This window comes from Haplochromis burtoni, unplaced genomic scaffold (genome assembly GCF_018398535.1).
Source record: "Haplochromis burtoni strain Fernald_Lab_line unplaced genomic scaffold, NCSU_Asbu1 Contig_634, whole genome shotgun sequence".
NCBI classification, from domain to species: Eukaryota; Metazoa; Chordata; class Actinopteri; order Cichliformes; family Cichlidae; genus Haplochromis; species Haplochromis burtoni.
This window is the reverse complement of record NW_024582995.1, coordinates 217,914-240,141: the sequence shown is the minus strand read 5'-3', so window position 1 is coordinate 240,141 and position 22,228 is coordinate 217,914. Positions and strand designations below refer to the sequence as shown.

The following is a 22,228-nucleotide window of genomic DNA, read 5'->3' as shown; positions in this document are numbered from 1 at the left end:
TATGCAACAGTGTACAAGCCTATACAGTTGAAATGACCATTGTTTTGCATTACTTCACTCCGTCTCTACCCGACTAACGTTAACGAGCTCTGACATTTTTAATAATTTCTTAGTGGATTTCTCATACCGGTTCAGTCCTGCTTTTTTCAGTCCTGTCAACTTTATTCCCATGAACTTTATTCCAATAAACTTTATTCCCATAAACGTGAAGTTTGCCTTTGAGTTAATAATTATCTTTCCTGTGATACTTCTACAAAGGATCAGACCACAGCTGGTTATCCTGCTGACATTCAGACACCATGGAGCTGCGTCTCTCTGCCTGCGTCCTGATGGTACTTTGTGCAACATCGTGTGCAAATGGAGGAAATATTTTGGTGTGGTACGCCGATGCCAGCCACTGGATAAACATGAAACCTGTTCTGGAGACGCTGGTTGACAGGGGACACAAGGTAACTGTACTGATTCCGAGCTCGTCAGTATACATGAACACCAATGAACCCACCCGCTTTCACTATGAGCCCTTCAATGTCTCTTTCTCATTGGAGGCTTATAAGAAGCTTCTAGAAGACTTCCTCCAATTCTCCATATACGAGATGGATTATATGAATTACTGGAAGATCTACATCAGATACATTAACATTTCAAAGACAAACCTTCAGTACAATATCCGGTATTTGGACGGTGTGGTGAAATCAGAAGCCATTATGAAGAAGTTGAAAGAGGGAAATTATGACCTTCTCTTGGCTGACCCCTGGAAAGCTGGCAGTGACTTAGTAGCAGATATTTTGGGGATCCCACTCATCTTCTCCTTGCGCTTCTCCTTAGCTAATAACTGGGAGAGGCATTGTGGTCAGATGCCTGCTCCACCATCCTTTGTTCCCGGTGCCATGAGCAAACTCACAGATAAGATGGACTTCTCAGAGAGAGTGTGGAACTTTCTCTTCTACGCTCTCCAAGACATCATGATTGATCACACTTTTTGGAACGTATTAGACAGATATTACTCTGATGTCAAAGGTGAGCAAATAGGCGTGAAGCACTGATTTAAAAAATATTTAAAATTTGCTAATAATGTAAACACAGTTTTTTTTAAATTTTCTGATTAAGAAAATATGATCTCTTGCATAAACTATTGGTGATATGTTAATGTTTTTGGAACGTATTAGACAGATATTACTCTGATGTCAAAGGTGAGCAAATAGGCTGATTTAAAAAAACTATTTGAAATCTGCTAATAATGCAAACGCAGTTTTTTTTAATATCCCATCAGATCTGATTAAGAAAATATGATGCCTTGTATAAACTATTGGTGATACATTGATGTCCATTACTTATGCATTGCAACAGGAACTCCCACCAGTGCCTGTGAGTTGATGAGTAAAGCAGACATCTGGTTAATCCGAACCTACTGGGATTTTGAATTCCCTCGTCCTTTCCCCCCCAACTTCAAATATGTTGGTGGGATCCACTGCAGACCTGCTAAACCTCTACCAGGGGTAAGGACACTCAACTATTACCATTTGATTAATCATTACATCACAGAATATTCCTGCCAGGAGCAGTGAAGCCATCAAAATGTTGCAATGAGAAAACAGCTGGTTGGCTGGTGGTGGGATAATATTTGACTTGTTACAGGATCTGGAGGAATTTGTGCAGAGTTCTGGAGATGATGGCATTGTGATCTTCACTTTAGGATCCGTAATCTACAACGTCACCAAGGAGAAGGCAAACATGATAGCCTCAGGCCTCGCTCAGATCCCACAAAAAGTCAGAGGATAATCTTTGTGCCAACTGTAATCAGTTTGTTCAAACCCTGAAAGCATGGAGTAGTTTTTCATGATTTAGATAACCAGTTTCAGAGTGCTCTACTTCTGAAAACCAGAACTACCAAAACTACATGTTTTAATGAGATTGCAGACTTTGGACATTTTAGGCTGCATGTTCTTTGTGAGAATCAGCCATCTCCAATTTTACATCCATCACGCACTGCCGCTCAAACTCCACTCACACTCGCTCCTTTTCTACCACTCACTCTCAAATTCCACTCACGCTGCCACACACAGGAATCTCAGGAAGGGTCCACCAACAGGTCCGGGAAATCTATTTAAAGAAACAACGGTTAGTTAAAGACAGACAACTTTAAAACAGAGCAGAGAGCATGAACTATGCGGGTTCAACGTTTCAGCGATGAGGTGCTCAGAGCCCTACCCTTAAATAGCGCCAGAGTGATCAGGACAGATCAGCAGGAGGTGGTGGCAATAAACCCAGGTGTGAAAGGTGCGAGCCAAAGGCAAGAGCCCAGTAACTCTGAACTCTGCCCAGGCAAGCAGGAGACAGTAGGGAGGAAAGAGAGAGAGAAACAAAAACCCAACCTGTAACCAGTGTGGGCCAGCCAGAGAGACACCGGGACCGTGACAATTCCTTTGACTGTTCACAGCAAAATCTTCTAAATGCAAGCACCACCCTTAAATTTAACTCCAGGCCTTTTATCTGCTTAATTGATAATGACATAACAAAGGAATTGCCCACACCTGATGATGAAATGGCCCTTTAGTCCAATTACTTTTGGTCCCCTTAAAAAAAGAGCATGGCACATGTTAAGGAGCTAAACACTCCTAAATAGGGATGGGTATCGTTTAGGTTTTATCCGATACCGGTGCCAAATCGGTACTTTTGAAACGGTGCCGGTGCTCAAACGGTGCTCGAACCGGTGCTTAAAGAATGGAGAACACAAAATTGGTCCAAAAACCTCTCATGTTCAGCTGTTTTTTGTAAAAAGATAACAATGTTAGCCTTTTCTGCAGCTATGGGGCATATATGGTATCACTCTTGGCTGGAAGCAGTGCTTAAACAATGGAAAAAACACAAACTTTGTCCTAAACCTCTCATGTTTAACTGTTTTCCACTTTTTCTTTGGTCATTTTAGCCTTTTTGAGCCAGGGTGAAGGGAGTATCTGCCATCAAACAAGAGACAGCCGCATGTAGCTATGATGATGTTTGCTAGTTCACCTTACATGCATTAATGTAATAACGTGGTTAGCCTACTCAACGTATACAACAACATTAAGCTACTCACGCAGAGAAGAACGGCTGCTGCTGCCACCATCATCCGTCATCATTTCTGCTACACTGGCAGGGCTAGGGGCCAGGACTCTCCTCTTCGTGTTTTTGGGGGATGTTGCATAACAGGCAACCCACCCGCAGTAGATGTGCTCGGTGTGAGGTCTCGCAGCAAGCTATCAAATACGGCGCATTTCTCGGCTTTTAAAAAAACGCTATGCGTCGCCAGGTGTTTCATCGGATTCGAGGTGTTACCTCCTTTGACAGTATCACAGTATCAGCTTAAAGCACTTGTTGCTGCTGAGTTTGCATCTTTTGCTGTGAAGTACAGCCAGACTTTTGACCGCTTCGCCTTGGACATTTTTAATCTGTAGCTCTGCTCTAACAGAACGTACGTACCTGGCCCCGCCTACTATCCTCGGAAACGTAAAATGATTGGCTAGAAGTGTATCACAGCTCAGGAAAAAAAAGCACCGAAATAAAGCACCGAAATGTGCGCTGCTTTTCGGTCTGGTTACTACCGTTTATGTCAGAACCGGTGCCATCATGGCACCGGACACCGGTACCCATCCCTACTCCTAAAACCTTCATCCAATTTGAATGTAGATACCTATCTGAGAGTCTACAGATTATGTCGATGTAAATGATATAACTACAAATAGAACAGGTTTCAGTAAACAGGTAAAAAGAAAAAAAAAACTTGCATCAATCTTGTAAATACATATATATAAATCTAACTTTAAAATAAAATCTAAAATTAGCATTCAAAGAGTTTTATACCCAAATCACTCCGATTATGCAGCTTTAGATGACAGGTAGAAAACAGCTGACTAGAAACACATACTGCAGTTCTATTTTCCCATAATATTTTGTGATATATTGCCTAAAGTGTGGCTGTAAGTATACTACAACAGAAAACAAACAAATCATGTAAGCTAAGAAATATGTTACCTTTTATAGGTGGTGTGGAGGTACATAGGAGAAAAACCAGAAACCTTGAGTGCCAACACTAGAATATATGACTGGATCCCTCAGAACGACCTCCTGGGTACGTAAACTTGGCACTAAACACAGATTTTCTTAAAACTGCAATGACATAAATTAAACGCACATTCAACATGAAATGCAAGCTGTGAGCATTCTGTTTATTAACAAAAGGAAAAATTGATCAATTATACTTTTCTAACAGATTTGATCTTGATTGATAGTATTGCACCCTGTGCAAATCTAATCTGTTGCACTAAAAGATTAGTTGAATGCACATAAGTATTAGAACGTGCAAATCAATTTCAACTCAGCACTTATGCCGGGTTATTGAAATTCTCCTGTTGTTCACGTGAAAAACTAACTTTCAATGTCACATGGTTATTTGGCATGTGTTAGGTCACCCTAAAGCTAGAGCTTTCATCACTCATGGAGGCACAAATGGGATTTATGAAGCCATCTACCACGGAGTACCCATGGTGGGCATACCCATGTTTCTTGATCAGCCAGACAACATGATCCATATGAAGGAAAAAGGAGCTGCAGTTATTCTCAATTTGAACTACGTGACAGCTGAGGATCTAAGAGATGCAGTCAACACAGTCATCGATGATAAATCGTGAGTTCTCTGAACTATCTGCACTTTAAATTAGGCACTGGAAACAGGCTTTAAAGGGAAAAAAATGTAGCAGGGTCAGAGTATGAAACGTGAAGAATTTACCTTGAACCCCTTTTTCTTGGAGCCAGCTAACACAAGAAAGCCTTGCTGAGCTGAACTTTAATGACCTGTGTAAACAATTTTTTATGGTCTCATAGCTTTTTGATTAATACTGCATGATATTCATTTTTACAATTTTTTTTTCTCTCATTTATATACACATTCACAGGTACAAAGAAAATGCTATGCGGTTGGCCAGCATCCACCACGACAGACCCATGAGTGCTTTGGAAGAGGCAGTATTCTGGATTGAGTTCACACTGAAAAACAAAGGGGCCAAGCATTTGAGGGTCCAGGCCCATGAGCTCACCTGGTACCAGTATCACAGCCTGGATGTCCTGGACTTCATCCTCACTATAGCTCTACTCCTCATATTCATCTTCATAAAGACCTGCAGTTTCTGTCTGCACAGGTGCTGTGTCAGGAGAGGAAAGACCAAAAGGAAAGCTGAATAACAACTGAAAAAGGTGCTGAGTGTGTTGTGCCGGGGCAATATTCGTTACCTACATGAGACTTTCTTTCATGTATGTTGAGTTTCCCACCATCTTATTCTTTATGCATCACCACTGATTGCTTTAACTGAAGACAGGTGTAACGATTTGCAGAAGTGTACCTGAAGTTAATCTCACATTAAAAACAGAATGCTGATTGGCTGTTGAGTTTTGCTTTTTTAAGAAAGGAAAACACAAAATTCATTCTATGCCTTTACTTAAGTACTGCTCATGAAAAGTCACCACTGTGGGTCCTCTTGGCACTACATGTGGTCAACATTTATACATATATGGAAGATGGGCTCCAAATTGAACTTTAACATACAGAACTCATTAACATAAATGTTAATGTGATTGTGGCTCAAGAGTTGGGAGGTCATCTTGTAATTGGAAGGTTGCCGGTTCGAGCCCTGGCTGGGACAGTTTTGGTTGTTGTGTCTTTGGGCAAGACGCTTCACCCGTTGCCTACTGGTGGTGGTCAGAGGGCCCGGTGTCGCCAATGTCCGGCAGCCTCGCCCTTGTCAGTGCGCCCCAGGGTGGCTGTGGCTACAATGTAGTTTGCCATCACCAGTGTGTGAATGTGTGCGTGAAGGGGTGGATGACTGGATGTGTAAAGCGCTTTGGGGTCCTTAGGGACTAGTAAAGCACTATACAAATACAGGCCATTTATATTAACAAAAACCAAACTGCCCTCCGTGTCCTGAACGAGGTTTACACAAAATAATACATTTGAATCACAGCTAGTATTTGTCCCCCCTCCCCCCACATGAACTGTACAGGAATAATTTTATTTCCATCATTTTTTCAATTTTCCATCTTCTTTAACTTTCCACAGCATCAGCTCCATACAGGCAGTAGCATCTTCTGCAGTGTCATGGCCACAAACTAAGGGGTATAAAAATAATCTTTTATTGGTGAGTGACTCAATGTAGCATGCTCTCTGCCCTGAAAGGTGTAGGAAATATAATGGAGAGTCAGAAGAAGTACTGGCCTTCTATTCAAAGGGACAGCAAACAGTGGATGAAACACCTTGATGGTGGCCCCGTCATCACCACTAGATCCTCCCAGAACGACACCATGTTCAGTTCAGGAGAAAATAACACTGGAGCAGCTTTCCATCACTGCACACAGCTCTTCAAGAATAAAATGAATCAATGATCCTTGAATAATAGATCTTTTTTGACTGCTACCTGTTAATAACTGTTCATATATGTTTTCTAAGGTAGCTTTTTGTGAGAGACTTTATATACAAAACAATTGCTGTATGTGATTTGCTTAATTAGGTCACAGCAAATAGTGACTTTTTATTTCTACTTCAAGACAGGGATTGGTAGTTACATTACACTGAGACTTTACGGTAATGTGCTGCCACCTGGTGGTAAAAGCTTTAGATAAAAATTTGGTTCAGGTAATTACAAATAGTATAATTAAGATGGAAAAAATAAAATACTTTTAGAGGACATCAGAGAGAAATAAAGTGAGATTACTGTATCATGACATTTCAACCCTTTTGTCCAAAAATGACTTATGACAAATTAAATTCAGGGTATACAAGACAAGACAAGCAGACCATGACGAATTTTCAATATCTGTTGGTCTCTGTCAACTATGTGTTTGAAATACACCATATGGAAAAGAAATAGTAAAAACGTATATGATTTATATGTTATATTGGTTTAGTAAGTATCCAAAACATACAAGTTTCATTTATATAATTTTTCAAGGCATCTTATATCTGTTTTCACTCTTGTATGCTTTTCATACAAGTTTCACACAAGACAGATACAAACTTTATAAGATTTATATATATCTTTTCTATATGGGACACTACCCATCAAAAGTTTTGAAACACCTCAATTGTCCAGCTATTTATTCCAATTTATGTAATTCAAATCCAATGAATAGGTTGAAATGGTACAAAGGTAAGTGTTGAACTGCCAAAGGTTAAAAAAAAAAGGAAGAAAGGTTTCCCTTGATCTCTTTTTTGACTTCAATTGTTTGTTTCTACTATGCTTTCATTTCAGACTGCAATGTGACATTAAACAGCATGATTTTCAATAGAAAACTGGAATAATTGGGGTGTTCTAAAACTGGTAGTTTTTTAAGAAGACACAGTGGTGTATAGTATCTCATCAAATCGAATGCCTCAGAAGTTTGTATAGCTAACATTTTTGTATTTTCACAACAGCTGACCTCTGACCTTAATGCTGAGGGCACTGGGGTAAAAATGCGTGTTTTAAAAATCTTTCATTGATTAATCTAAAAAGACAAAGGAAGTCCTTGCAGTCCCCATGTGCTGCTCATAGGGGTCTGATTATTGGGATTCAATACCCGTTGCCGTGAACTTGTATAAGCTGCAAAATTTCTAGGCGAATCCTGTTGAATACTTTGAGTATATGATAAATAGAAAACATAACATTTAAAAAAATAAGTGTAACAAAAAACAAAAAGGTCCCAAATGGTATGTTCACAACCAATCAGATGTTTTGTACTTCATTTTACAAACGCCTTCCATGGTTCTGGTTCAAAACAGACATCCAGATGATTTTGTGTTAATTATTTGCACATTAAAGTCTACTGAGGACTGCAACTGGAAGATGTGAAATAAGCTGTGAAAAACTTAAAAAGAAAAAAGAATACATTTTTAAAAAAGGAAGTCAAGAAGTCACCTTGAGTAAACAGAGGTCTGTTTCCAGGCAGTGTCCAATTAGAATTGTGTCAGCATTTCTGAAGCCCAACAGCATCTCCTGGACATCTCTTAGAGAACCATGGTGACCCTTCACACCCTCCTCACTAACACCTGAAAATCTGGCCAAGTAAGTTGTCACACGGGTTCTAAGCAGAGCTGCATAATATGCGTTATAAAGCAAAACCTTACCATCTTTGAAATACTGACTAAACCTTGCACTTGGTGTTGACCAAATTTTCAATAGACAGAAAAATTTTCAGACTTCTGCCACACTTCTGTAGTGACAGAGCGAGTTGGTATAGTTTATGTAGTGCACAGAGAAAGATGAGGGGTATATTATCACATTACCTGGTGCTATAGTCAATGACATCATTTTCAGGTTTAATCCAAGGTGTCATATAGAATTAGCTGACTCGAGTTGACCGTTACTCTGGATAACTCCAAACCATGAATGGTTTAAAACTACAAAGGTAAACATATGTTTTCATTGCAAACTGATTAAAACAAAAATCAAACTTCAGACATCTTTTTCCACACCAACAAGTTCTGACATAAAGCCCATGGGCACAAGAGTTAAAGGTAGAGTATATAATGAGGTGAGCTGAAGTGTCATACAGCAATCCTACACACATCAACAATCCTGCTGTGTTGTGCATGTGTCACAAGATATACTTAATATTATACTTAATTAATAATGCCTCCCGGAACCAGAGGCAGACAGAGAAAGACCTGGGTCATCCGCAGCCACCCTAGGGTACTAGGTTAGAAATCAGTCTTGTTTCTCAGTACAGTCAACTTTACTGTGACTACCTTTTAACCCATTGTGATAGCACAGACAGATATGAGTCAGAGTTCAGATTTATTGAATTAATAATTATCTTTCCTGATATACTTTCACCAAAGAATCAGACCACGGGTAGTTTTCCTGCTGACATTCAGACACCATGGATCTGCGTCTCTCTGCCTGCATCCTGCTGGTACTTTGTGCAACATCGTGTGCAAATGGAGGAAATATTTTGGTGTGGTACACTGATGGCAGCCACTGGATAAACATGAAGCCTGTTCTAGAGACGCTGGTTGACAGAGGACACCAGGTAACTGTACTGGTCCCGAGCTCATCAATGTACATGAAAACCAATGAACCTGCCCGCTTTCACTATGAGCCCTTCAACGCCTCTTTCTCATTGGAGACTATAGAAGATTTTTTGGAAGAGCTCCTCCAATTCGTATTATACGAGTTGGATTATATGAACTACTGGGAGATCTTCACCAGATCCGTTAAATATGTGAACACACACATTCAGATTTCTTTTCAGTATTTGGACGGTGTGGTGAAATCAGAAGTCATCATGAAGAAGTTGAAAGAGGGAAATTACGATCTTCTCTTGGCGGACCCCGTCAAAGCTGGCAGTGACTTAGTAGCAGATATTTTGGGGATCCCACTCGTCTTGTCCTTTCGCAGCTCCCCAGTTAATAACTGGGAGAGGCATTGTGGTCAGATGCCTGCTCCACCATCCTTTGTTCCCGGTGCCATGAGCAAACTCACAGATAAGATGGACTTCTCAGAGAGAGTGTGGAACTTTCTCTTCTACGCTCTCCACGACATTGTGATTGATCACACTTTTTGGAACGTATTAAACAGATATTACTCTGATGTCAAAGGTGAGCAAATAGGCGTGAAGCACTGATTTAAAAAAATATTTAAAATTTGCTAATAATGTAAACACAGTGTTTTAAAATTTTCTGATTAAGAAAGATAATCTGATAAGATAAGATAAGATAAGATAAGATAAGATAAGATAAGATAAGATAAGATAAGATAAGATAAGATAAGATAAGATAACCTTTATTAGTCCCACACGTGGGAAATTTGTTTTGTCACAGCAGGAAGTGGACAGTGCAAAAGTTATGAGGCAAAAATTAGGATACAATAAGAATAAATACAGTACACAACTGTACAGAATAGAATAAAATACTATATACAGTAGAATAAAATAAAATAAATATACAATAAGATAAAAATAGACAATACAAATACTATATACAACTGAGTAAAAATACAACGATGACAGAAAGGATTATTGCACTTAGTATTATTGCATATGTATGGATGTGTGTGCTTGATCAGTTAAAGTTTTTATTATGGAGTCTGACAGCAGTGGGGAGGAAAGACCTGCGAAATCTCTCCGTCCCACACCGTGGGTGCCGCAGTCTCCCACTGAAGGAGCTGCTCAGTGCTGTCACAGTCTGCTGCATGGGGTGGGAGATGTTGTCCAACAGGGATGACAGCTTAGCCGCCGTTCTCCTGTCACTCACCACCTCCACTGGGTCCAGAGGGCATCCTAGAACAGAGCTGGCCCTTCGGATCACCCTGTTCAGTCTCTTCCTGTCCCCAGCAGAGATGCTGCCGCCCCAGCAGACCACACCATAAAAGATAGCAGAAGCCACAACAGAGTCATAGAAGGTCTTCAGGAGTGGGCCCTCCACTCCAAACGACCTGAGTCTCCGCAGCAGGTACAGCCTGCTCTGCCCTTTCCTGTAGAGGGCGTCTGAGTTATGAGTCCAGTCCAGTCTATTGTTCAGATGAACACCAAGGTACCTGTAAGGTACATAAACTATTGGTGATATGTTAATGTCCTTTACTTATGCACTGCAAAGGAACTCCCACCAGTGCCTGTGAGTTGATGAGTAAAGCAGACATCTGGTTAATCCGAACCTACTGGGATTTTGAATTCCCTCGTCCTTTCCTCCCCAACTTCAAATATGTTGGTGGGATCCACTGCAGACCTGCTAAACCTTTACCAGAGGTAAGGACACTCAACTATTACCATCTGATTAATCATTACATCACAGAATATTCCTGCCAGGAGCAGTGAATACCATCAAAATGTTGAACAAAAATGAGAAAACAGCTGGTTGGCTGGTGGTGGGATAATATTTGACTTGTTACAGGATCTGGAGGAATTTGTGCAGAGTTCTGGAGAAGATTGCATTGTGATCTTCACTTTAGGATCTTGATAGGTTTGTAGCTTGAACCTATTCGCTGGAACGTTGAAGACAATATAATTACACAGCAAAAGCATTGAACACCAAGTAGACAAAGTTCTTTGTGTTACTCAACAATACAAAACCTAACAGGATCCCTGATCAACAACATCACCAAGGAGAAGGCAAACATGATAGCCTCAGGCCTCGCTCAGATCCCACAAAAGGTCAGAGGATAATCTTTGTTTCAGCTGTAATAAAGTTGTGCAAAGCATGGAGTAGTTTTACATGATTCAGATAACCAGTTTCAGAGTGCTCTACCTCTGACTACCAGAACTACAAAAACTAGTTTTTTAAAATTACATTGCAGACTGTGGACATTTCAACGTGCAAGTGCCCAGTTTCCATGTTATTTCCACAATATTTATGTTTGTTTTCCTAATACAGAGTGTGAAAAATCTGACTTTGTCAACAGCTGATGATTTCTAATGACATATTAACCTCACGCTTCAATATACAGTTAGGTCTATTAATATTTGGACAGAGACATCTTTTTTCTAATTTGGCTTTTGTAATTTTAAATGATATAACTCGGATGCCATTGTAGTGCAGACTTTCAGCTTTAATGCAAATACCTTGTATGAAAATGTGAGGAACTAAAGCATTAAAAAAAAGAAAAGAAAAAAGAAAACACACAATCCCTTCATTTCAGGGGCTCAAAAGTAATTGGACAAATTACATTGAATAAAAATGAAAATAAAATGTTCATTTCTAATACCTGTTTGAAAACCATTTGCTGGCAATGACAGCCTGAAGTCTTGAAGTCAAGAAAATCACAAGATAGTGGGTTACCTCCTTTTTAATGCTCTGTCAGGCCTTTACTGCAGCGACTTTCAGTTACTATTTGTGGGCTTTTCTGTCCAAAGTAAGAAATTAATCAGTCTGTCAGAAATTTGTATCAACAGCAGGAATGACCCCACTTTTTAAATTGCTCCTGTGAACCCATTTTTGACACCAGGAACATAAAAACACACTGTTGTGTAGACATGTCCTCACGGTTCAAAGGGTCTTTTTGATAGGAGTTACGGTTTTGGATTTAGAAGCAGTTTTTCAACAGGTGCGGTCAGGGAGATTTGACTTAGTTTTGCTATAGAGTAATAGTATTCCAGTAGTTAGTGCAGGCCAACTGGATAGAGCATTCTGATTGGCCTGTTAAATCCAAGCTTGTTGTTCATTGGAGGATTTCTTTACAGCAAACAGGTGGTTCAAATCTGGGCAGTTGGAGTCAGTTGATCGAGTTTAGAATCATCTTTTCTGACTGGATGATCAGACATGAAACTATTTACCTGTCTGTAGTGGATTCACCCACAATTAAACTCATCTAACCTAATTTAATATCTCTGTTATTACTTTGACACACGTGCATAAACGCACACAGACACACACGAACACAGAGACAGATATGTGCACAGATGCAGAAACATTTTTTCACATTTGTGATTCTTGATTTTAGACATTTAAAATACATAATTCCACTCTTCTACTTTTTAAGGAATATAAGCTGTCAACACTCATCTAGATTTGTTCTGACTCAATTTTTTTTTGACATTTCACATATGTACTTCCAAGTCATTTAAAGAATATCAGATTTCAATATTCATTCAGATGTTTTCTGACTCTAAATTTTCTTTTGTCATTACTCAGCTTTTTCTAATGTGTATTTAAACATGTTGAGCTACCTTTCAATTTTGAAACTTCTTCTGTGTCAGCTTTCAACTGTTTAGCACTTTTATTTTCAGGTGAAAAATTCTCTTCTTCAGCTCATTCAGCATTTTTTACTTAACATTCAGGAATCATCACAATCCAGCTCAAAACATTCAACTATCAGCATTCACACTGCATTTTCTTCAGGAAATGCATTCTGTAGCGAACCCCCCCGAATGAAGGATGACACTTTACTGATGACGTTTTGAAGGTTTAATGGCAGTAAACCATCAATCTCACCGTAAGAGCTGGGGATGTATACATAGAAACAGCGTGTAAGCAAAATAATCCACACTCTTACAATCGTAAACCTTATAACATGAAGTTCGTTTCAACGTAACATTTAACAAATGTAGCGACTGTCACAAAAACATCTAAACGTGTCCTCATTTATATCATAACCATACCTTGTGCCTCTATCAAGGGGGCTGCTAATGACAAAAGAAATCTCCATAGGCTCCGTTAAGCCATCACATTTCAAAACTCCCGTGACTACCGCTGAAAACTGCGCCAAAAACAGTTTTACAGGAAATTGTCCCATCAAAATAAAAGCTTCTACACCCGAACAGGAAGTTAGTAGTAGAAGACAGCAATGAGTGCCAAAATAAGGTGCAAGGAAAGGCATTCAGGGATATTTACACATTCTCTAGTTTTTCTATAATACGTTGTGATATATTACTTAAATATACTGGGCTGTGAGTATACTACAAAAGAAAAAATGTAAAGTAAGAAATGTTACTTTTACAGGTGCTGTGGAGGTACAAAGGAGAAAAACCAGAAACCTTGAGTGCCAACACTAGAATATATGACTGGATCCCTCAGAATGACCTCCTAGGTACGTAAACGTGGTACCAAACACAGACTTTCTTAAATCTGCAATGACATAAATTAAACATGCATTCAACATTAAATGCAGGTTGTTAGCATTCTGTTTATTAACAAAAGGAAATTATATTATATACTTTTCTAGCAGATGTGATCTTGATTACATTACCCTGTGCAAATCTACCCTGGCTAATTCTTTTTCTCCAAGAGGTTTCACTAAAGATTAGTTGAATGCACAGAGGTATTAGAACGTGCAAATCAATCTTGGCTCAAAAAACTTTTTCCAGGTTCTTGAAATTCTCCTTTTTTTCACATGTGAAAAACTAACTTTCAATGTCACACGGTTATTTGGCATGTGTTAGGTCACCCTAAAACTAGAGCTTTCATCACTCACGGAGGCACAAATGGGATTTATGAAGCCATCTACCACGGAGTTCCCATGGTGGGCATACCCGTGTTCAGTGACCAGCCAGACAACATGATCCACATGAAGGAAAAAGGAACAGCAGTTATTCTCAATTTGAACTTCATGACAGCTGAGGACCTAAGAGATGCAGTCAACACCGTCATTAATGACAAATCGTGAGTTCTCTGAACTATCTGCACTTTAAATTAGGCACTGAAAACAGGCTTTAAAGGGAAAAAAATGTAGCAGGCTCAGAGTATGAAACGTGAAGAATCTACCTTAAACCATTTTTTCTTGAAGCCAGCTAACACAAGAAAGCCCCGCTGAGCTGAACTTTCAATTCAATTTTATTTACATAGCGCCAAGTCACAACAGCAGTCGCCTCAAGGCGCTTTATATTGTACAATAGATTGTACCATAATAGATACAGAGAAAAAAACAACAATCATATGACCCCCTATGAGCAAGCACTTTGGCAACAGTGGGAAGGAAAAACTCCCTTTTAACAGGAAGAACCCTCTGGCAGAACCAGGCCCAGGGAGGGGCGGCCATCTGCTGCGACCGGGTGGGGTGAGAGAAGAACTTTAATGACCTCTGTATACAAATTTCTGGAGTTTTTATGGTCTGGAGTTTTATGGCTTTTTCATTAATGAAAAAGCAAAGAAATGGTAAATGGCCTGTATTTGTATAGCGCTTTACACATCCATTCACACACTGGTGATGGCAAGCTGCATTGTAGCCACAGCCACCCTGGGGGGCACTGACAGAGGCGAGGCTGCCGAACACTGGCGCCTCTGACCACCACCAGTAGGCAACGGGTGAAGTGTCTTGCCCAAGGACACAACGACCGAGACTGTCCAAGCCGGGGCTTAAACCGGCAACCTTCCAATTACTAGGCGAACGCCCAACTCTTGAGGCACGATCGCCCCATAATGAATGATATTCATTTTTACAATTTTTTTCTCATTTATATACACATTCACAGGTACAAAGAAAATGCTATGCGGTTGGCCAGCATCCACCACGACAGACCCATGAGTCCCCTGGAAGAGGCAGTATTCTGGATCGAGTTCACACTGAGAAACAAAGGGGCCAAGCACTTGAGGGTCCAGGCCCATGAGCTCACCTGGTACCAATATCTCAGCCTGGATGTCCTGGGCTTCTTCTTCACCATAGTTCTACTCCTCATATTCATCTTCATCAAGACCTGCAGTTTCTGTTTGCACATCTGCTGTGTCAGGAGAGGAAAGACCAAAAGGAAGGCTGAATAACAACTGAAAAAAGGTGCTGAGAGTGTTGTGCCGGGGCAATATTCGTTACCTACATGAGACTTTCTTTCATGTATGTTGAGTTTCCCACCATCTTATTCTTTATGCATCACCACTGATTGCTTTAACTGAAGACAGGTGCAATGATTTGCAGAAGTGTACCTGAAGTTAATCTCACATTAAAAACAGAATGCTGATTGGCTGTTGAGTTTTGCTTTTTTAAGAAAGGAAAACACAAAATTCATTCTATGCCTTTACTTGAGTACTGCTCATGAAAAGTCACCACTGTGGGTCCTCTTGGCACTACATGTGGTCAACATTTATACATATATGGAAGATGGGCTCCAAATTGAAATTTTACATACAGAACTCATTAACATAAATCACACTAACAAAAAACCAAACTGCCCTCCGTGTCCTGAACGAGGTTTACACAAAATAATACATTTGAATCACAGCTAGTATTTGTCCCCCCTCCCCCCACATGAAGTGTACAGGAATAATTTTATTTCCATCATTTTTTCAATTTTCCATCTTCTTTGACTTTCCACAGCATCAGCTCCATACAGGCAGTAGCATCTTCTGCAGTGTCATGGCCACAAACTAAGGGGGGAGGGAGAAAAAAAAAAAAAAAAAAAAAGCTTATTCAACTGAAGTCAGTATCTTCAGCAATAAATCTGATATCTGCTGCATGAGTCTGTGGCATTTAATGTTATAAGTCATATTAATAAGTCATCTTTATTTGGAATGTAATGATATTATAGTAACAGATAAACCATTTGCATAGTGGTAACCCACCACTCTCTTGAATGATCCTTCTGAGGTATTCAGCTGTGAGCTTGTTGAGGGTCAGTTTGTGAGGAGGGCCCAGGCGGTGAGGAAAGACTACCGATGTATCCACCACCATCCCGTGGAGCAGCTGCAGTAAACAGGAAGATATCTCAAGCTTTTCTTATTGGTTCAAACTTGATAAATTACTCTGTTTTACTTTCAACATGAACTATAGCTACAGAATATGAACAAAATCCCGAGAAGTAACCAGTGAATCTTACTGCCCAAAACACTTAAAGAGGATATATAAGCTGAAGCTGAAATAGGGCCCAGCAGTACTTTCATGTAATACCACTTTGTGCCATAAAATGGTGCAGTGACTCAATGTAGCATGCTCTCTGCCCTGAAAGATGTAGGAAATATGATGGAGAGTCAGAGGAAGTACTGGCCTTCTAGTCAAAGGGACAGGTTGGTGGCCCCATCGTCACCACTAGATCCGCCAGAACACCATGCTCCGTTCAGGAGAAAATAACACTGGAGCAGCTTTCAGAGCAGCTTTACAGGGTTTGTTGTTGTTGTTTTTTTTCTTTTTTTTAATGAGACTGCTTCCTGTTTCTACCAGTTCATATATGTTTGCTAAGGTAGCTTTTTGTGAGAAACTTTTCATACAAAAACAATTCCTGTATGTGATTTGCTTAAGGCAGGGCAAATGGTGACTTTTTCTCTACTTGAAGAGAGGGGTTGGTAGCTACATTACATTAAGACTTTCCAGTAATGTGCTGCCACCTGCTGGTGAAAACTTGTCAAATTTACATAAATATTCAATTTCATAGCAGTGTGACTAAAGTGCTGTACTTTGTTTGCTGTGGAGAAAACTTACAAACATAATATCAATGAAATGTTTTGCACTGTCAAAGGCACCTGCAGGGGCCGTTGGTTTCATTCTATAATACTGGACTTATTTTTCTACAAAGGTTTGAACTTTGAGAGTGTTTAAACAAGAGAGAAAAGTGTGAAAATGTTCATGCCTGTCTGAGAAAAGTGTATAAAGTGTGTAGTGAGGGGTTTTACAGCCTTAAAACATCTATAATAATTGTAAAAATAAAGTTGGCTACTTCGCAGATTTCACCTATAATGTAACTGCCGCGATAAACGAGGGACCACTATAGTGCAATTAAGATGGTCAAAATAAAATACTTTTGGAGGACATCTGAGAGAAATGAAGTGAGATTACTGTATTATGACATTTGGACCCTTTTGTCCAAATGTCATACAAAAAATTAAATCTAGGGTATACAAGACAACCAGACCATGGTGTAGTTTCAATATCTGTTGGTCTCTGTCAATTATGTGTTTGAAATACATTACTGGTCAAAAGTTTAGAACACCCAAATTTCTCTGTTATTTACTGCAATTTATGTTGTTCAAGTCCAATGAACAGGTTGAAATGGTACAAAAGTGTTGAACTGCCAAAGGTTTAAAAAAAAAAAAAAAAAAAAAAAAAAAAAAAAAAAAAAAAAAGATAAAAGAAAAATAATGTCCATTTCAGAGTTCTACAAAAAGGCCTTTTTCAGGGAACACAAAATGGGTTAATAATTTAAAGCTGTTCTACAGCAGTGGAGGTTGATCAGGCCTTGAAAGCTAGAGGTGTTCCAACTTTTCTGGATTAGTTACAACTATCCTGTCTGCATAAAAGCAGTGTTGGAACACACTGTGATACCATACCCTCGTGAGCATCAGCTGAACACTTTTGTGCTGCAGAAAGTACTGTGTTTCTACAAAAATGGTGAGAAAAAGGCAATTAACAATGGAAGAGGGACAGACCATCATAACACTTAAAAATGTAGGTCTTTCCTGCAGAGAAGTTGCAAGGAAAGTCAAAATGTCAGTGTGTACAGTTTCCTTTACCATCAAAAGGCACTCAGAAACTGGAGAAAAACTGGCAGAAAGAGGTCTAGCAGACCCAAAGCCACAACTGAATCAGAGGACAAGTTTCTGAGTATTAACAGCTGATAGGCTGCTCAAAGGACATCAGCTTCAAACACAGCTTAATAGTGGTCGTAGTAATTAAGTCTCAGTTGCAACTGTGAAGAGAAGACTTCAAGCTGCACGTTTGACAGGACCAATTGCAGCAAGAAAGCCATTGCTGAGATTTCAGAATAAGACAAAGAGGCTTGGCTGGACCATGAAACACTGCCATTGGACTACTGAAGACTGGAAGAAAGTATAATGGATTGATGAAAATGCATTTGAAATCTTGGCTTCATCACACAGGATCTTTGTACACCATTAAGTAGGTGCAAGGATCGTTCCACAGTGGTGGCATCAACTGTCAAACATGGAGGAAGTGTGAAGGTCTGGGACTTTTTGCATCCAGAACCAAAACAGCTACCACAGCATTCTGCAGCACCATGCAGTACCCTCTGGTATGCGCCTAGTTGGTCAGGGGTTCATCCTACAGCAAGATAATGACCCAAAACATAGTTCTAAGCTACGCTAGAAGTACCTCAGGAGAACGAACAAGGTTGTAAGCTTGAAAACATGGAGTGGCCAGCACAGCCTCCAGACTTAAACCCCATCAAGCTGGTTTGGGATGAACTGGACAAAAGGGTGAAAGCAAAGCAACCTACAAGTGCCACACATTTATGGGACGATACCACTTATTTTTTATTTTTTTTATGTCCGATACCGATATCATAAATTTGAATATCTAACTATACCGATATAAATCCGATAGTGTATTTCTTAATCAATAAAACTATTTTTTTAATATCTTGCTGCATTTTGTATAAGTTCATACTCAAGTTTTAACTAAAGCTATTCTGTTAAACCTGTATGCAAAACATACACTGCACCCCAAATATTTCATAGTTCAGCAAAACTGATCAATCTAATACACTTAAACCTGCACCAACCTCCCTATTCTGGTATTTTAAAGAGTACTCAGAAATATTAAGCACCCTCCGTCTCGTGATGCTTAATCAACATAATCAACTTTAATTTAACTCGCGCATAAAAAAATTAAAATAAAAAAAAAAGCTCAGAAATCAATTCTTTTTCCACAATAATTAAATAGCTTCAACATCTTACTTCAACAGAATTGCAGACTGCACAGATGGTACATTTCTGAAGGAAAAAGTACTAGCTTACTAGGGTATATTAGACTTATTAGTTACTATATACAGTAATGGACTTCTATACATTTTACATCAGATTAAAACTTTGGTTGTAAGATTCAGATAATTATTTATTAAAGCGAGACATTTTAAATGAGAATAAGAAAGAAAAGTATTTCTTTGTGCCCCCCTTTCCCTGTTAATGCCCCGGCTAAACTTTGCTAGACCCGCCCCTGCACAGTAGAAAAGGATCCTGGTGCTGGTTTCCTCTTTCTGGTACAAAGTGGGCGATAAACTTACAAGAGAGACGAACTCACGACAGAAAAGCCGATCAGCTGATTATTGATCAGTTTCATGATTGAAGAGAGGCAGTCACTCCATATTTTGTTTGTTAAGCTTAACGTGGGAATGCTTTACAAACATCCAGAGATGAACTTACACACTTGCTTTACTTCTCTCTGGGATAACTTTCTCGGAGATGAAATGCCGGTTTGGTAGCGAGGCTCCAAATGCTCAACCTGACCACCGACAGGTCTCAAATGCCACAGCCGCTCTATCACGTGACGCATACTGCTCCGATGAGTTACGCCATGTCGCAAGCTTTCTGAGGTGCTTTTGTGATATTTAATGGATCGGATTACATTTTTATTTCTCTCCGATATCCGATATCCAGTAATTTAGGTACCGATACGCAATATCGGATCGGTCCATCTCTAGAAAGAACGCAATGGGTGTGTTCAGCTGTTATATCTCCCAAAAGTGGCTACTTTGATGAGTCAAAAATTTAGAATACATTTGGGTCTAATAATTTATTCCTTGATTTCTTTTTTGACTCCAATTGTTTGTTTCTACTATGCTTTCATTTCAGACGGCAATGAGACCTTAAACTGCATAATTGTCAATAAAAAAAATTGTTTAAAAAAAAAACCTGAAATTAGTATTGTAAAACCAATAGGTTTTGTTTTTTTTGTTTTTTTAAGAACACCCAGTAGTGTATAGCACCTTATCCAATCGAATAGCTCGGAAGGTTGTAAAGGTAACATTTTTCTAAAAACTTGAAAATCCTAGGTCTTTTCATAATAGCTGACCTCTGACCTTAATGTTGAGGCCACGGGGTTTCAAAGTCTTAAAATATTATTAACAAATTCACCTATGCATGTATTTGAAAACCCCAGGTGACTTCTTTCTTGATTTATAACATTTACAAGATTTTCAGAAAATCTGATGTTAAGGTCACAGGGATTCAAACATTCAGATTTTTAATAGCTACACCTAGGGTATCAATTTCAAACTCCTACGTTGCCTCAATCTCGAATTACTCAATTCACAAACTGTGTCCACGCTGCCTGTCCAGCAGGGTGTTGAAAATACTCCATCACTTTTTTTTTATTTTTATAAAACCGCCTGGGTGGTAAGAAATGCCTTATGTAATTACAGAGTTGTTCATTCAATAAGTGTTCTAAAAATCTTTCACTGATTAATCTAAAGAGACAAAGGGAGTCCTTGCAGTCCCCATGTGCTGCACAAAGGGGAGTCTAATTGAGATTCTCTCAATAACAGTTGCTACAAACTTCTTCCATGGTTCTGGTTTAAAACAAAAAGCTATCCAGATGAACCCTCAATGAACTCACTAGAACCATTACATCAGTGTCTCGGTGAAGTTAAATCCTGGATGGCCTCTAACTTTCTTAACTTCAATGAGAACAAAACCGAAGTGATAATTTTTGGACCAAGTGGCAATCCCTTTTATCAAATCGCATGCCAAAAATTTGGTCTTATATTTGACAGCAATTTCACCTTTGAAAAACAGATAAGCTCAGCTGTACAGCTGTCTTTCTTCAAACTGAGGCTTTTATCTAAGGTGAGATCACTTTTATGTTTTAAAAGCTTTGAACTGGCGATTCATGCTTTTATAACATCCCAGCTGGACTATTGTAACTCCTTATAAGCTGGAGTTAGCCAGACCTGCCTGGCAAGACTGCAGTTGGTCCAGAATGCTGCAGCTCGTCTTCTGACACGCACTAAAAGACGTGAACATATTTCCCCCGTACTTGCCTCTCTTCATTGGCTCCCTGTCCACTTCAGAATTGATTTTAAAATTTTATTGTTGACTTACAAAGCCCTGAATGGACAGGCTCCCGGGTATTTGTCTGACCTCTTGCAGCCTTATGCGCCCTTTAGATCTCTTAGGATCAAGTGATCTTTTGTTTTAGCCATACCAAGGTCGAGGCTGGTTCATAGAGGCGATTGAGCATTTGCAGTCGTAGCGCCTAAGCTGTGGAATAATTTACCCCTACACATCAGACAGGCTCCTACTGTCAATCTTTTTAAATCTTATCTTAAAACTCATGCTGTATTAAAAGCCAGTAAATACAAATGTGAGTTATTTGTTCATTTATATTTGATGTTTGGTATCAATATTATCAGGTATTTTACTAGGTATTTTGTATTGTTGTACAGGACTTTAGTCAACATTCCTGTTGTAATTAAATGTGCTATATAAATAAATAAACTATAACTATAAGGACTGCAGCTATAAAATGTGGAATACGCTGTGCACTTAAAAAAATAAAAATAAACAAGAATATGTGTGAAAAGGGAAGTCAAGAAGTCACCTTGAGTAAACAGAGGTCTGTTTCCAGGCAGTGTCCAACCAGAATGGTGTCAGCATTTATGAAGCTCAACAAGGTCTCCTGGACATCTCTTAGAGAAGCATGGTGACCCTTCACATCTTCCTCACTAACACCTGAAAATCTGGACAAGTAAGGTGTCACACGGGCTCTAAGCACAGCTGCACTGGTCTTGTTAGCTTCATTCCATCATCCTCATCATGTGTGTCATAAAGCAAAACATCTTCCCCATCTTTGAAATAATGGCTAAACCTTGAACTTAGCACTGACTAAGTTTCCATTATACAGAACAATTTTCAGACTGCTGCCACACTTCTGTAATAACAGAGCGAGTTCGTATAGTTTATGTAGTGCACAGAGATATATTATCACATTACCTGGTGTTATAGTCAATGACCTCATTTTCAGGTTTAACAAAGGTGTCATATACAACTTCCAGACTCGAGTTGACCACTGTCACTCTGGATAACTCCAAACCATGAACGGTGTAGCACTACAAAAGCAAACACATGTTTTCATTG

The 22,228-nt window shown here is 39.3% G+C and overlaps 2 protein-coding genes across 9 annotated transcripts in view; one reads left to right on the top strand and one right to left on the bottom strand.

Annotated features, from left to right (window-relative positions):
• Nucleotides 1-233: 233 nt before the first annotated feature.
• On the top strand, nt 234-15,387 carry LOC102290397 (UDP-glucuronosyltransferase 2A1). 5 transcript variants are annotated; one of them, XM_042214972.1, is made up of 8 exons: nt 234-1,017; nt 8,951-9,604; nt 10,601-10,749; nt 10,895-10,952; nt 11,081-11,154; nt 13,439-13,526; nt 13,879-14,098; nt 14,908-15,387. In XM_042214972.1, exons 1-8 carry the CDS (start codon nt 300-302, stop codon nt 15,191-15,193), a joined length of 2,247 nt encoding a protein of 748 aa, XP_042070906.1. In that variant the 5' UTR covers nt 234-299; the 3' UTR covers nt 15,194-15,387. The 5 variants fall into 5 exon arrangements, with proteins under 5 accessions (XP_042070906.1, XP_042070905.1, XP_005949147.1 ...); XM_042214971.1 differs by lacking the exon at nt 8,951-9,604 and having other exon boundaries at nt 240-1,017; XM_005949085.2 differs by lacking the exons at nt 8,951-9,604; nt 10,601-10,749; nt 10,895-10,952; ... (2 more) ...; nt 13,879-14,098; nt 14,908-15,387 and adding exons at nt 1,348-1,496; nt 1,636-1,767; nt 4,021-4,108; nt 4,444-4,663; nt 4,932-5,410 and having other exon boundaries at nt 253-1,017.
• zgc:152968 (uncharacterized protein LOC564848 homolog) overlaps nt 15,388-22,228 on the bottom strand; it is a 14,988-nt gene continuing 8,147 nt past the window's right edge. For all 4 annotated transcript variants that reach the window (XM_042214969.1, XM_005949095.3, XM_042214967.1 and 1 more), the window contains exons 13-16: nt 22,085-22,200; nt 21,693-21,831; nt 15,989-16,109; nt 15,388-15,793 (exon numbers count right to left, since the gene is read on the bottom strand). In XM_042214969.1, coding sequence (XP_042070903.1) covers nt 15,705-15,793; nt 15,989-16,109; nt 21,693-21,831; nt 22,085-22,200 — 465 coding nt within the window. In that variant the 3' untranslated portion in view covers nt 15,388-15,704. The remainder of the gene's footprint in view (nt 15,794-15,988; nt 16,110-21,692; nt 21,832-22,084; nt 22,201-22,228) is intronic.